The sequence below is a fragment of the Megalopta genalis genome, chromosome 9 (genome assembly GCF_051020955.1).
Source record: "Megalopta genalis isolate 19385.01 chromosome 9, iyMegGena1_principal, whole genome shotgun sequence".
In the NCBI taxonomy this organism is placed as follows: domain Eukaryota; kingdom Metazoa; phylum Arthropoda; class Insecta; order Hymenoptera; family Halictidae; genus Megalopta; species Megalopta genalis.
In genome coordinates, this window is record NC_135021.1 from 18,275,290 (window position 1) to 18,291,890 (window position 16,601).

The 16,601-nt window shown below is 35.8% G+C and overlaps 1 protein-coding gene across 1 annotated transcript in view; it reads right to left on the bottom strand.

Moving 5' to 3' along the window:
• The window catches only part of ec (ubiquitin specific peptidase echinus), a 120,709-nt gene that overhangs the window by 70,347 nt on the left and 33,761 nt on the right, over positions 1-16,601 (bottom strand). Inside the window, exon 2 of the mRNA XM_033477909.2 lies at positions 16,317-16,573. Coding sequence (XP_033333800.2) covers positions 16,317-16,547 — 231 coding nt within the window. The 5' untranslated portion in view covers positions 16,548-16,573. The remainder of the gene's footprint in view (positions 1-16,316; positions 16,574-16,601) is intronic.

Here is a 16,601-nt window from a genome sequence, read left to right on the forward strand (position 1 = left end):
CGAGTTCGCGTTTACTGTTAGAACACCGGACTTGTGTGTGCTGGGATCGTTCGTAGAATAACAATCGTTGAACAGAGAAAATTGTGCAACCGTTCTCGCCAGGAATTGGAAAATCGTCTTCTTTCGCATTTGCTACACGCTTTCGTTTCATATCTCTTCGTACATTTGACGCCGCCTTGCGTCTGCGAGGAAAATCACTGCGTGACACAGAAATTCAATAAAAATTTAGCACTTAGCACTCCGAAGCGTTCTGGACGTTGGCTACCAGCTACTCAGCGCCAATTTTCGGCAGAAACGGGCATTTACAGACCCTCGTATTGTTTAGTATGGTTTTGGGACTAACTAACATATTATAATGATATTGGACTTATATGAATTTGGCTGAAATCGAGAAATTTGCGAAAAAATCAATATTTTATTTTTTATAATTTTGTTATTGTTTGTTTTATAATTATGTTTTGTTGTTGTAATCGCTATCTATGCGAACTCTTTCTCTCGTCGCCTTGTTGCTTGGACGATATCGCTATCGCTGCTATCAAAACGATAGACTAAGTGTAGAAGAAAACCTTCTACAGTTAGAGTCTTTCTAACATATCTGTATAAACGTCTATCTGTCGAACGTGGTGCCTCCAATCATACTTCATAATTAATATTTTCATCTTTTCTTATAATCACACATTCGTTTCTTATATAACAATTTATACAACTATACACCACACATTTATACAATCACATTTATTATTAGTGAAGAATATTATTATTATTATTTTATTTGAATATTACACTTGATTGTTATTATTATTTTATTGAATATTATACTTGAATATTATATTCGGTGTATCCAATTTGCAGACAAACCATAATCCAGCGATAATGCTTACATTAGTGAAGAATATTATTATTATTATTTTATTTGAATATTACACTTGATTGTTATTATTATTTTATTGAATATTATACTTTAATATTATATTCGGTGTATCCAATTTGCAGACAAACCATAATCCAGCGATAATACCGACATTAGTGAAGAATATGATTATTATTATTTTATTTGAATATTATACTTGATTGTTATTATTATTTTATTTGAATATTATACTTGAAAATTATATTCGGTGTATCCAATTTGCATACAAAGCATAATCCAGCGATAATGCCTACACGTGCGTACAAACAAAATTGCCTAAGTTCGTCGACTTCGATAACCTTGAAATATGTATAGTCAAGGTGTGAATGAACAACTTTCTCGTACATATTACCACCACTCTGTTAGGTTTACGACATACGTATACCAGATGAAAATATGTGCATGTGCATGTGCAGCCCTGCATCTGATTAATACTATGCAAATTACCATGTCTATCTACTGCGAGATATATGATTACCATAGTTTACCTAGTCCAGATCTAACCCAGATCTCGTCTAGATCCAATCCAGACTAACTCAGTTAGGCTAACCTACATTTGTATTTTAGATGATTCCCTCTGATTTGATAAAAAATTGTCAACCGCCATAAAACCCATAATAGTGCATAGGATCTGAGATAATAAATAGGTTGATAATAAAAAGTAATATATTGAGGCAGGATTAAGTTTCAGATTGTGTTTTTTATGAAGTAAAATTCCTTTCTTGTAGTATATCTGATGGAAATCGATGGAAACGTAATTGAAACGTTGTAAATAGTGTGTGTCCACATAGTATCCAATATATTTCTTAAAATAGATTTAGAATAGTATCCAATATTATATTATATTATATTATATTATATTATATTATATTATATTATATTATATTATATTATATTATATTATATTATATTATATTATATTATATTATATTATATTATATTATATTATATTATATTATATTATATTATATTATATTATATTATATTATATTATATTATATTATATTATATTATATTATATTATATTATATTATATTATTAATCTAAAAATTGTAATATAATCCTGTATGCCACACAAGTATCGAGGCTGCACAAAAAAAAAGAAATAAATATCGGTGCATCGTTTGTGAACGTGATTAATCGGATTAAATTGGAGAACGAAACCGGTCGAAAATCAAGGAAAACATTATCGGCGCGTACGAGATTTAAGAATCGATCGGTTTTTGTACGAAACCGTACGATCGAAGACCGTCGTCACAATGGAGTGCACCAAACGTACGGGTGTACAAGCATTTAAATACATACGCGAAACTAGGCCAAACAAAACTGGTTTTCGAGCACATTGACCTCTCGATACCGATGCCGTTACACCCTTCGGTTTATGTGTTCCAACGGAAAAATCGATTTCATACGTTTATAATCACCGTGTGCTCGATTTGTTCATTGCCAGTATAATTTCCAGGGACAACTGTAATTACGATATCGCGATAACACGCGATGATGATTTGTGCAATCCGAGCTTCGCGGAAAGCTCTTTAATTTTTTGCACTAACAAATTGTTGTAGTTTTTTTAAAAATAATTTTATTAATAATAATAATAATAATAATAAATTATTATAATAATTAGTGTTAGTTGTTAGTAATATTCTAATGTTATTATAATATTATTATTTTAATATTATAATATTATATTATACTATAATATACTAATATAACTATATATTAGTATAATATATTACATATTATACAATATTATACTAATATATAATAGCATAATACTATATTATAATATTTTAATAATTAATATTAATTATTATAATAATTTATTATTATTACTATTATTACAAATAATAATGAAATACTTTTAAAAAATACCATAACAGTTTTTAGTGTTACCTCGGTGTCGTCGTCGCTTGAGTACAGAAAATTAATATTAATATTAATATTAATTACTATAATAATAAATTACAATAATAGTAATACAAATAATAATATTATTATTAAAGTTTTAATTGGATGAATTCTTAAAAAGTGGAAGTTTTTTCCGTAAGAAAACAACATACCATACGGAAATGCCGTAGATCGAAACAAATGTCTTCGTTTCGCGATTGAAATAGCTTCGAGTGTGGAAACGGTTAACTTTGATCCCATCTCATTATTCCTACCGCAACCACCTGTTGCGTGTCGCGCCACTCATTCATACGAAAGCTTCTGTATACTAAATCTGTATACGATTTCCGAGAACGAAAACTCCTTTCAAGGATTTCTGACAAATAATCGTACTACTACATTCAAATATATTATATTACATATTCAATAATAATACGATAAAAAAATAAATAAAGTTGATTAATAAAATTATAAAATGACGTCGAACATAATCAGTTATATATTTTTTTTAAGAGTTATATTATTTTTTATATTATTGTTATGGTATATTATATTAGTTATATTATGTTATATTATATTATTTTTTATGTTATTATTATATTATATTATATTATATTATATTATATTATATTATATTATATTATATTATATTATATTATATTATGTTATATTATATTATACTAATATATATTATTATTATAGTATACTATATTAGTTATATTATTTTTTGTTCAAAATTCACTTCTCATTCCAGATTTACAAAAACAAGTAACCCTAGTATTCTCGTCAAAATTTAAAATACAATTATATAGACGCAAACTTAGACCGTGATTACACCAAGTGTAATTACCAGAGCAGTCCAAATGATGCATTTCAAATTACAGTTTGCACAATTATTAAAATACAAGCTCTCTCGTGGAAGCTTGTACAACACCACAATCCATTTATCAATTGGAACATCAACGTATACACGTTCTCGTGCATTTGCAACATTGAAATAAACTTTCGCCGTTCAGATCATCTGCAGAGCGCGACAAAATAATAATAAAATCCGGCAATCGGATTAGATGCGCGTCGTATTCGATACGCGTCGGGATGTGGGATCGCAGCGTCTGTTCCCAGAACCTGAGATCAGTGAGACAGTTCTGGTCCACTAAGGCGAAAACCGAGGACGTGCGAGGCCTCGAAGACGAGGAGGACGATGGAGACGGTTCCAGTTCCAGGGGGAGCCGGCGAAGCACTCGCGGGGCTGTGCGTTAGATTTCACAGGCTGATCCGCAACAGAAAAGTCGCTGAACCAAGAAGATAGGGAAGACCGATTCCGTTTGGAGACGTTCGAATTAACGCGGCAAGTCTTGCGTGAGGCCGCGCGACCTAGAAAATACACTCCCCGCAGACGCATGGACAATTTAGCAACGAGGGTGGAATATCGCGTTACTAATCGCCGAGGAAGCGATACCTTGGGACCCGCGGAACGAGACGCCGGGAATGGAGCAACGACGCTCGAACCGTGAACTTCGTTGTATCCGTGTGTAACTGTCGGTGCCGTGATTCACGTTCTACAGGCTGTTCCAAAATTGTGTCGCTTCTAAAAGATAAAGGGATACTGAAGGCGAGACAAGATTTAACACGTGAGCGCCACGCCAATTCTTAAGGAAATCCCCGTCAGGCGTGTTTTTAGTTTTATATCATATTTTACACTGTCAGCCACCGGTGGTTGACGCGGCCTAAACGAAAAGTTCACTATGAGCCATCATGAGTGTTGATTTCCCAATATCGTGGACTATAGATAGATTATGAGAAAATGCGGAACGGTACGAGCGATGTGAAAGTGCGATTGACAATTAGATTTTATGATGGCTCCGTTCCCGGAGATGAATGTAAATATTGTGGTGCGCTAGCTAATTACGTGTGATTTGTACGAATGCCAATCAGTGAGAAGAATGAGTGTGAGAGATCTTTTGAGATAAAGAGAATAAATTTGATGCGATACCGGTAACAGTTACGGTTCAGATTGAAACGTTGAGAAAAGGAAAGAGAAAGAGAAAGAGAAAGAGAGAAAGAGAAAATAAGAAAAAGAGAATAAGAAAAAGAGAAAGAGAGAAAGAGAGAGAGAGAAAGAAAAAAGGAGGAAGACAGAAAAAGAGGAAGAGAGAAGGAAAGAAAAAGAGGAAGAAAGAAAGAGAGAAAGAAAGAAAAAGAGAGACAGGGGGGGTAGAAAGAGCGAAAGAGAAAAAATCATTTTCCAAGTTCGATTATTCTTACATGACTTCGTACGTGAATTTGGGGACGAAATGCGAGTATATTTGAACTAAGTCCCCAATAAACATCTCCGTTACCAATTACCGAATCGTTTCGTCCACGGAGGCAATAAAATCGACGTAGAATCGGCTGATTGCGCAACAACGGCCGCCCACGTAGTACTAGTAGGAAGACGAAGAAAAAGAAAAAGTGGGATGAAGAAGAAGAAGTAGTAGGCGGAAGAGCTGAAAGAGGAACATAAGAGCGCCGGAACGGGGGCCGAAGCGATGCCAGAACGGAGAAGAATATAACCGACGGGACCCTGGCTCTCGGCTCCGTCTGCGAACCCACGGGTGGGAAAACGCCGCGATGCGAGACTGAGAAACGCGTGCGTTCGATCGTGAATTCGCACGTGCGTGCCGCGGTCGTTGGTGTGCGTCCGCGCTGACGAGCGCGTCCGCGCATGCGTATCGGCGGCCACTTCTCCTTTTCCTCGGTGTCCGGCGACCGACTACGCGACGCCAGCGGACCTGGAGAGGGGGGGAGTTCCGTCGAATATTCTAATCGTTCGAGCTGCTCCTTGCTCCGCGATATGTATCCTGCCTCAGTGAGTCAGAATGAAATTACAGATAATATTCTATTAATATTTATTCTTTTATATTATTTATTATTCTATTAATATCGATAATATTCAGATAATATTCTTCGTATTTCCCTAACAAACATATCCCTTACGTCCTTTAACACGACTATTATTTATTAAATTAGCTTTTTGCGAGTCGTTCGTTGAACTGTGTTCGGACACGGAATTATTTAAATTAAAATATCATTTACGTACTTTGTTGATCTTCACTGTACAGCTTGCTTAAAAATTTCATACGTTACACACGAGGTGTCGTGCACACTAGAAAATTAAAACGGCCGTCACGGTTAAATTATTTATTATTTCGGGTCCGAAAAATTAGTAAATATTCTTCAGACGTTCTAAAGCAGAGGTGAACAGCGTTTTTCTTGAAAATATCACTGTTACGTAGTAAATAAAAATCCGAAAAGTTCTCGCTTCGTGATTTGTTCAATACTTCGAACGCGGCTCGAATCCGTCCCGATCATATCTGTCAAAGCCTCGTGCTGCGGGCTCTCGAACTTCGCGCCGTCACCTCTCAGTGGTCAGTGTTTTTCGTTAATAACTCGTAAACAAAGCCGCGGATTGCATTTTCGCAAAGGAAAAAGTTACTTCAAATGACCTCAGCTACCCCTCATTTACGGCTGTACATTGCATCGTCCGATTAAATTTTTCTGAACTTGTCACGAAGCTCGTTGACTCCCACGTGTGCTGCCAGCGTACAATGGTACCGATCGCGATTCTAGCCGGTCAAATGTCCTAAAACGAACCGGCCGAACTTATTTTGAAAGTGGGCGAGTCCATTTTTTGAAAAGAAAAATCAAGGTAATGGTAGTTTATAGATAATAAACTTAGTACGATCTTTTTATCTGTAAGCAATTTAGAGTGAAAAAAATTCATACACAAATTGTCGTTAAGGACAAACTGGTTATTTATATAGATCTAAATAGATTATAAAAAGTAACAAGATTCATTTCTTATTTATACATACAATCTCAAGGAAGGAGAGAAATACTTTCGTTCTCGTCGCCGACTGGAAGAAACGGTTCGCTTTCTGCGCAAGTGCTCTTCCGGTTCCTTGGTTCGCCTCCGGTAGACATCACCTGGCGATGAGTCAGACAGACGTAATTCCCGTCCCAGACACCTGCTGCTTCCAAGTCGGAATCGCGTAGCAGGTTCCATCCGCCATTAACGATGCATGCGCTTCTTTGTTTTTCTTTTTCTTTCTCTAAGGGGGTCGGGGGGGCCGCTAACAACATACGGGTCGCCGGTAAAACGCAACATGGCTCGTCTATTGTCCCCGAAATGAGACCCGGATTCATGGGCCAGCGACTTGCGACATCAACGGGACCCTTCGAGACCCCGGCGTCCACTGATTCCCCGGCTCCTCGTTCGAGCTTTTCTTTCGCGCACGCCATCTCACGGGGCCGCGGGTACTTTTTCGCCGGGTTCTTGCAGATTTCTTTGGATCGCGTCTCTGCAACGAATCGCTGGAAGGTTTTGTACGTTGCAAATTATGGAAAGATATTTCTGAGATCCTCCGGAGAGAGAGAGAAAGAGAGAGAGAGAGAGAGAGAGAGATCATTTTCGTAATAACTAAGTAGACAGACGCTGTCCGTCCGTTTCCTTTCAGCGAGAATTCCTTCGAAGACAAGGATGGACTGAGAATTGACGGGTCTTTAAGGAAACTTCATTTTTCACGATACATTTTTCGACATCATCTTCAAATTTTACCACAAATCTAGTTGTTAATTTTGAAAGTGGCCTAACCTCCATTCTTGGCGAGAAAACGCGTATTATTCGCTTAATAATTTGCCATTATTTTAACAAGAACTATAAATTCAACTTCTTTATATACACTCAAGCAGTATAACTAATTAGTATACTGCACGTATATTTTTAATCGCATCGAAACACAAACCCTTAAATATCTCGATTTAAGTACAAATGGACTTAGGCCACTTTCAAAATAAACGGCTCGCGTATCGCGCGTGCACATTAGCCCTCGTTTACGTAAGAACCGAGACTGTGAGTGGGCGCAAAAAGTGGCCACAGATGGCAAGGCTCTGCCATAAAATTCCATCAGATCATCTTCGGGTCTCGCTACGGGCCAGTTATCCTTGCATCTGCATCCAGCCGGGCAGATGTTTCGCAGAACACAGGGCACGCGCTGCTATCCCACACCGATGTTTCACCAATCGCCGCAAGTAAATCCTGGAGAAAGATGGGGTCAGGTGCGGATCGGTCACGTGCCACCAGATGGATTGGCTGGCTAGATCGCTTTTTTTGTTTCGGAAAAGATTATTTCACATTAAAATGACTTCGAGTGCAAAGGGTTAATCTTGTAAGTACTGCTTTCTTATTGATTGTAAGTATACATAATATTATATAATATTAATAATAATAATAATAACAACATAATACTAATATTATAATAATAATAATAATAATACTAATGTTATATATATTATATAATATTATATAATAACCTTAAATTGCATAAATCTTCCTTTGCATCTTTAGTTATATTGTTTCTTTCAATTTAACCTTGACTGAACAACACCTTTTACAAATCTACCTACTGTGACTTATTCCACTGACATGCTTTTAATCATTAATGTTTTCACAGTAATTGTCATTCAGTTGTTTCATATCTGGACATTAATGAATCTAGAAGAAATATATATACGGAAAGTGTTACGAAATTGATAGATGGAGCCGCAGATGAGCCTGAAAAATTGCATTTTTATATATATAATAATATAATATAATAATATATAATATATATAATATAATATAGTATAATAATATATATTATATTGTATATTATATTATTATATAATATATATATCAAGGTTATGTTATATATATTTCAGTGTTTTGAAATATATTAACCATTGAAATCGGGCAAGAACGTTTTTACCGACTGAATATCTTAAAAAGTTGTGAACAAGACCGTCATGCGAACCAATTGAAGCGTTTCGTAGCCGGTAGCAATCGTGACAATTTACTTGGTTAGAAGGCGGAAAGCGGCCCGAAGAGTATTTACAATTTCGCCGACGTAGCAGTCGTGACAGACAGCGGCGCGGCGGAGAGGTGGGAGAGCGCATTGTGAACGACACGATAGAAGCGATTGCACCGGTAACAAGACACAAGGGTCGCATTTGAACGCGTGCCCGGCTCGTTTACGGAAGCAAAATGCTTCTTTCCACCTTTTTACGTTCGGCCGATTTTATCGAGGCGCTCGTTCGACACGTTTGCTAGTGACGCGCGTCGTTTAGAAGCACGTAAACGTTCGGACGTTTTAATTTTCTGCTGGTGGCGCGGCGTTAAGGCGCGTTCCCACTGCGTCGACTTTCGCGAAACTCCTAAACCTGATTTTCTCGAATCGATGTCCAGTCAACTTTTATTGCTCGTTAAATGTCCATTACGAAACAAACCGAAACTGAACATAATAGGTTAGTTTGGTTAGATTATCATCAGGTTAGTTATTAGGTTAGGTTGATATTAGGAAACTATGAAACTGGCGTTTTTGTTTAGTCTGTGTTCAGCTACGACTGAGGGTGGTTCATTGTAACGTGCGCTCGATATTTTTATTTATAAATTTTAAAGCTATTCTTCTTACTCGTTTCGTAACATTTGTTCGTCTTCATATCCCATTTTAGGTCTGAACGACGTACGCCCTAAAATGGACGTCTTTGAGACGTCTTATTTCAGAGGTTAAAACGACGCATGCTATATAGGTTATATAGGTTATTATATTATACCTATATATTATATAGGTTATTATAATATATCTATATATTATATAGGTTATTATATTATACCTATATATTATATAGGTTATTGTATTATACCTATATATTATATAGGTTGTTAGGCTATTTATGCTATATAGGTTAATATTTCTTTCAAATTTTAAACCAAAGTCTAAAGTTAATTTAACTTAGAAAATCTTTATTTTAAATACTAGCAACGTTAGCATAAAATTCGTTAGCAAAATAAAAGTAAAATCAAACATAACCTTCTCTTATATCTTCCGAAAAAATCTCAAGTGTCTGGTAATAGGCGAACTATTGCTGCACGTAAAACGGAGATCGCTGAAGCAAAAAGAATCGATCGCCAGCCGTTGGTAAACCGGACTCCCCCGTGCGAGAGTGATCGGTGTACACGCTATGTCACTGTTGGGTTCAAGGTTCCTTCCGTGACCGCTCTCCTCGCGCGAGTAAAAGACTTCCTTTCCTCTCCTTTCCTTTCGTTTCGTCTTCGCAGTCTCTCGCGAAAAGGACAGCTTACACGGCGCGCACCACGGTACACGAGTACCCGGCCTCTTATCGATACTCCCACTACGACGTCACGCGAAGCCAAACCGAGGTAACCTAACCTGTGTGTCTGCGGCGCATAGTCCGCACCGCGGAGGTAATTACCGCGAACAGATGAATCAGTTTCCCATTACAATTAGCCGGCCGCCGGAAAAGGGACGCGAAGTGGATACACATCCCTTCGCGCCTGTGCTCTCGCGATCACGTGTTTCGGCCGCTATTGACACTGTAACGCTCCCATCGCACGACTCACAATGCGCCATCTTCTACCCGTCGGCGCCGTCGCTCTTCGATTTCGCAGATACGAGAACGTTCTCAGGTGCGCGGCGTTTTTGTTGGACTTGCGACTCCTGCGGTCTTCCTTTTGAACTTTAGCGCTAGTGTGTTATTATATATATATATATATATATATATATATATATATATATATATAGTATATACTAGTATAGTATACTATAGTATATACTAATATAGTATAGTATAGTATAGTATAGTATAGTATAGTATAGTATAGTATATAGTATAGTATAGTATAGTATATAGTATAGTATAGTATAGTATATAGTATATACTAGTATAGTATAGTATAGTATATAGTATGGTATATATAATTAGTATATAGTATATAGTATTAGTATAACGTAAAACTGATTAGAATTCTATATGTCCCCCTGGAAACCGTGCAACTTCTATCTGAAACATTTTTTCGTACAACAAATATTTTACGAGTTATTCGAGAGGTCGTCGCGTCACGTGACTCACCCTCTATACATATGTATACGTATGTACACTTCAGTGTAACATATCTGGCATACTGGAAGTGACCCTTCTCCTTTCCCGAGTGTCTTCGAAAAGTATGGTAAGTACACGTGCAGAGATTAAGGCGAAGTAACGCGTTACCTAATCTTACTTAAGAAACCTCCCAGAATCTGTGCCGCGAGCATTGCCGACGCAATGTTATCTCTAGGTACGGGCAAATATGCGGACCTAGACTGTTACGTCCTCTCAGATAGCACGAAGCCCAGTTCCATTAACCAGGACAGGTATTCCGATAGCGCTTAGGCATAGAATACGGAGACAGAATACCATCATTTTTTATGTTACTTTGACCGGCAATGGCTACACACGCCTTTAGTTTTACAAGGGACTAGGTTTACTATTATTATAGTAGGGTGTCCCAAAATTATGGTATTTCCGGGAAATGTGGGATTCCTGAAACCATTTGAAGCAACTTTTTCCTTTACAAAAATGTTCTCCGAGGCATCGTTAACGAGTTATTAAGGAAAAACGCCGACCAATGAGAGGCGAGCGCTCGGCTGGCGCGAGGCGGCGCAGCCAACGGGCGCGCGAAGCCCAGTTCCGCTTATCGGCTCGGACGCCACGCGTCAATCGAGCTTGCCTCTCATTGGTCAGCGTTTTTCGTTAATAACTCGTGAACGAAGCCTCGTAGAATATTTTCGCTGAGGAAAAAGTTGCACAAATCCACGATCTGTGCACGTTTGACATTTCAGTTCGAATGAAATTGCGTTTTATTCATAATCTCCTATTTCAAACTGTAACAGTATCCGATCCGCGCTTAATTAGCTCCAACTGTACTCGATCTGCGGTTAGCAATAATGGTTGTTTAATGATCGCGCGGTTTATAGTTGTTGATACGGGTATCCGGATGATCAACGTTCGCGGATTATTATTGTATTATCGACAAATGGTAAAAACAATTGATATCGGATATTTCGAATCGAACAATAAATTCCGTTTTGTTACACCTTGTCAAACAAATACGTCAGATACTAATAAAATGATAAAAAAATGATAAAGTTTCACAGTATCCGAATATTCGCCGGGGGAGTGCACGAGAATTAAATAACAGATCGCTCGAATATAAATAAATATAAATAAACTTAAATAAATAAGTAAAAATATAATAATAAATATAACAATATATATAATAATAAGTACAAATAATAAATAAAATAAATACAAATAAACTTGAATAAATATAAACTATCTCGAATATAAATTCACCCTAAATAATAAATCATTCGCAGCAACGTATTTACGTAACATTCGATCGGATTTTTCCCTCTCGCAGCCGTAAACTTCTGATCAATCGAGTTCATTTTTTTCAACAATCGTTAGTACAGGACTAAAAGAGAGCATCGATTATTCCCCAAGCTTACAAGTACCATTTTGTTCACCTTTCTCCCGGGTTCCTCGCTAAATTCAAGGACCGTCCGACGATAAAGCAGAAAGGGTCTCCAATTAACGAAAAAAACTGTACGGAATCGAGCTGCGGGACAAAAGGCAAGAGACTGGAAAAACAATTGACAAGTCCGTTCGAGTCCAATTGCTTAAAAAAAACTGGGTCATAAATCGGACTCCTTTTTCGTCTCGATCTGCCTCGTAGAAACTGTTTGAAATTGTGTGATGTAATTAGAAGCGAAACTCGTTAACCAGTCAGCTGTTGCAATCTCTTTGAAAATCGTATAAGTTAACGTAATTCTACCGTTTACGTTTCATTATATTCATGGCTCGTTTAAATACGACACTTTCATAAATTGTATAATTTAATAATGAACATAGAACATCGTGCACGATTTATTTAATTTATTAATACAAATATATTGCGTTTCCAAAACACGACCGAATTAATGGAAAGTTAATGAGAAATGAATTCATATGCACTTTTTAACGACAGCGGCCGGAAAGTCGATGCGAAATAAATCGTAGGAGAGAGAGAGAAAGAAGTATGCTTGTACTCTAATTTATCAAACCGATCGCGCGCCATTAGGTATCGATGCCTGTTCGATCAACATGAACGACGCGTACTCAATAGCCCAACATACGTGACATGTGATACAAGTGTTTTTAAGCGTAAACTGTGTACGCAACCAGGGTGTGGTAACTGCTTTGTCCCGTGTTACGAATGAAAAGTGAATCAGGAAAAACCGGGATAAAGAACTATATGTATGTATGTAACAGCCGATTATTTTTACTTTCGCGAACTTAATTACATCGAATTCTTTCGCTACAGTAGATTCGTTGCCTTGCAATCAGCGAAATCGGAACAGTTTTTAAATTTCATATAAAAATAATAATATAATATAATATAAATATAATATAATATAATATAATATAATATAATATAATATAATATAATATAATATAATATAATATAATATAATATAATATAATATAATATAATATAATATAATATAATATAATATAATATAATATAATATAATATAATATAATATAATATAATATAATATAATAATATAATATAATATAATATAATATAATATAATATAATATAATATAATATAATATAATATAATATAATATAATATAATATAATATAATATAATATAATATAAATATAATATAAATATAATATAATATAATATAATAATAAGTAATTTTAAACAAATAATTTTCACATTGAAAATTGGAAATTGTGATCGGAAATTACGAGGGACTAACTTCCCGTTTCGCTCCGGAGAGATGGAGTGGGGATAATGAAAATGTCGCAATGGTCGTTATATGTATGTATATTCAAAGTAGCCATTAAGGTCAAGGAAGAAAGAAGAAAAGGACAACGGTATCAGAACGGAGTAGAAAAAAAAAGAGAAAGTGTATGGCGAAGTGGTGGGGGATTTTCCACGTGTCTTCTCACTTTAACGGAATGAATATTTACGTGTCTGCCTTGAAGGCTTTCGAAGGAGACTCAAAGATTTGGTTGCCACTCGTGGCTGTAAATTACGAACGTGGATCAGAAATGTACACTCCGTGTACTATAATAAGACATTCGTATATATACACTGTCGTTTAAAAGTATTTGGAAATCTCCTTAACCCTTACTGCTATCTAAAAAAAATAATTATGATATTTAAATTAAATAATTAATGATATATAATTAAAATGATAATTATGATCCTTTAAAATAGGACAACCTGTGCTTTTCAAAAGATTTTATTATTGCAGTTTCGAGAATCGCGCGAAAAATCCCGAGCACTGTGCAGCATTCCGTTGGCAACATACTTTTAAACCATTGTAAGTTGTTCATTTTACTCGGATTAATTTGAAACTTCCGAGAAATTTAATCTTGACATGCAGCGTACTTGACATATTCTACATTTTCTGCATGCGCATAAAATGCCATACCCTTTTCTTCATAAAAACTCACTAAAAAGCATTAGATCGGTGCACATGGAATGTCGAATTTTCGAACGAATAGTAAAAACTTCGATAATAATATAACCATTTAAATAATATTATAATATTATTATATATTAGGTTGGTGCATATAAAATGCTGGATTTTTATTATAATATAATATATAGAATATATATAATATATAATAATAATAATATATATAATAATATTATAATATAATATAATAATGTAAAAATAATGTAATAATAATATAATACTGTATATAATAATTATAATATATGATATACATATTATATATAATTATATTATTATAGTATTATAATAGTAATAATTATTATTATAATTATTATAATATATACAATATAATATATAATAATTGTATTGCAATTTCGCGCGAATAAATGGCTATAATTAACAAAATCTCGTTCGAAAGCGTCTCCGTGATATCACCAATTTTAAAATAGAAAATCTAAAATAGGACACTTCAACTTGTCTGGCGGTTCCCGCGCTAATAGCCGCGAATGCACCAAGTGCATTCGCCTCCCGCGACACAGGCCGTAGTAGAGTCTGCAGTTTTCGGTGCGCTCAAGTGCACGCTAGCACGCTGGGTTGCATGCGGCAAGGCGCTGGCTGACCTTCGGCGTGGTATGCAGGCGATATTGGGGACCCAAATAGATCTTCGAAAGAAGAAAGAAAAGGAAGCGAAAATACGAAAGGAGTTCGATGAAAATATCGAGCGTCGGATAAACATAGCGAGAAATAAAATGACCTCGAGGAGCTTGGACCGAAGAATTCGTTCGAATTCCACAAATTTCGACCACCGAAGCGGTCCACGCATAACAAGAACATTATAACAAATTAAAACGTTATAAACGAATCATTGATAAAATGATGTATTCATATATTGCTATATTTTATATTATTTATTTATATTTTCATTATGTATTGCTATATTTTATATTATTCATTTATAGTTTTATTATATATTGCTATATTTTATATTATTCATTTATATTTTTAATATTTAATGCTACATTTTATATTATTTATTTATATTTTTATTATATATTGATATATTTTATATATTGCTGCTGGCAACAATGCGAATACATTGCATTCTGGTATCCGACATTTAAACTGAGATTAGTAAATCGTTGTTTAAACAAATGCTATAACATTGTTATTATTTATTTATGAAATGAAGGGTTGTTATTTTTGCAAAATTATTTACTCGTTTCGAAGGTTCTATTGTACTAAAATCGTACTGAAATTTTACTGTCAATTTGACCGCAAAAGGTATAACAATTTCTTTGCAAAAAATTTGTTAAAAATGCGCGCTCCGCGCTGGAACAACTCCTCGAGTCACAGGAAGCGAATTTCCAAAGTATGCAGCGCGCGCCGTCCGGTTTCTAAATCGACCCAGCCGATTAGCGTTTCGCAAAACGTCCTACGGAACAGAATCTAAAAGATCTGTGATAGCATTATCGTCGTCGAATCCTACGGTGTATCGGAGCGAGAGTGTTTCCTATGTGATTTCGATCGATTGTTCTAATCGAGCTATGGTCGGACGTAATTGCTTCCTCCGGATGTTACAATTACCGCTACGTATCGGACAGCCCGGTGCACAAAAGCTGGGAAAAACAGTTCTGATCGACATAATAAATTCTAACTGTCCGTGGGAAGCCTCCTTTTCATGCCTTGCGGCCGGACGATTGTTCCCATTAATGAACCGTGCAACCTTTTTTTTCACGCGTTCCACAGCATTCGATCAAAAAAGTGAAACAAACGTAAACAATTCGGTCGGTTAGGGATCTGAATAAAAAGTCTGGCATCGCGAAATTTATCATATTTATTATATTATGAATATTATATTATAATATTGCATATTTTTATTTATTTTTATCATATAAATATAAATAAAAATATGTAATGTAAATAAATATAATGTAATGAACAGTTTCGGAAACGAGTCACAATTTTCGCGGTGTGTTCGCCAATTCGTTGTTGAAACGAACCGCGAGGCTCGAACAATCGTATCTCCTGTTCTCAAATTGTCGCATTTTTCTGGACAATCCGAGCGTCAATTCGAGAGACATATATTACTGTATCTGGCTGAAGCAAAGTATGCAAAGGGAAACGGAATTGTTTCACCTACCTGGACAGCGCTGTTGAGGAAACAGTTGTTCTGACCAGGTCCATTGAGTAATCCTTTGGTGCTGGTGAAGCTGTTGTTGTGGTCGCTGGCCGGCGATTTCTGGCTGGTTTGTATCTGGTCACTCGGCTGGTTTCCATGTATTTGATGGCACTGCGACGATTGTAAATATCCACTGTAATCCACGGTATCCTGGGATCCAGCTGGCTGCTGCAACCCCATGATAGACGCCATCCCTGAATCGGCTATGTTAATGTCATCTGCAAAAAAAGATGTACAATGTAATTT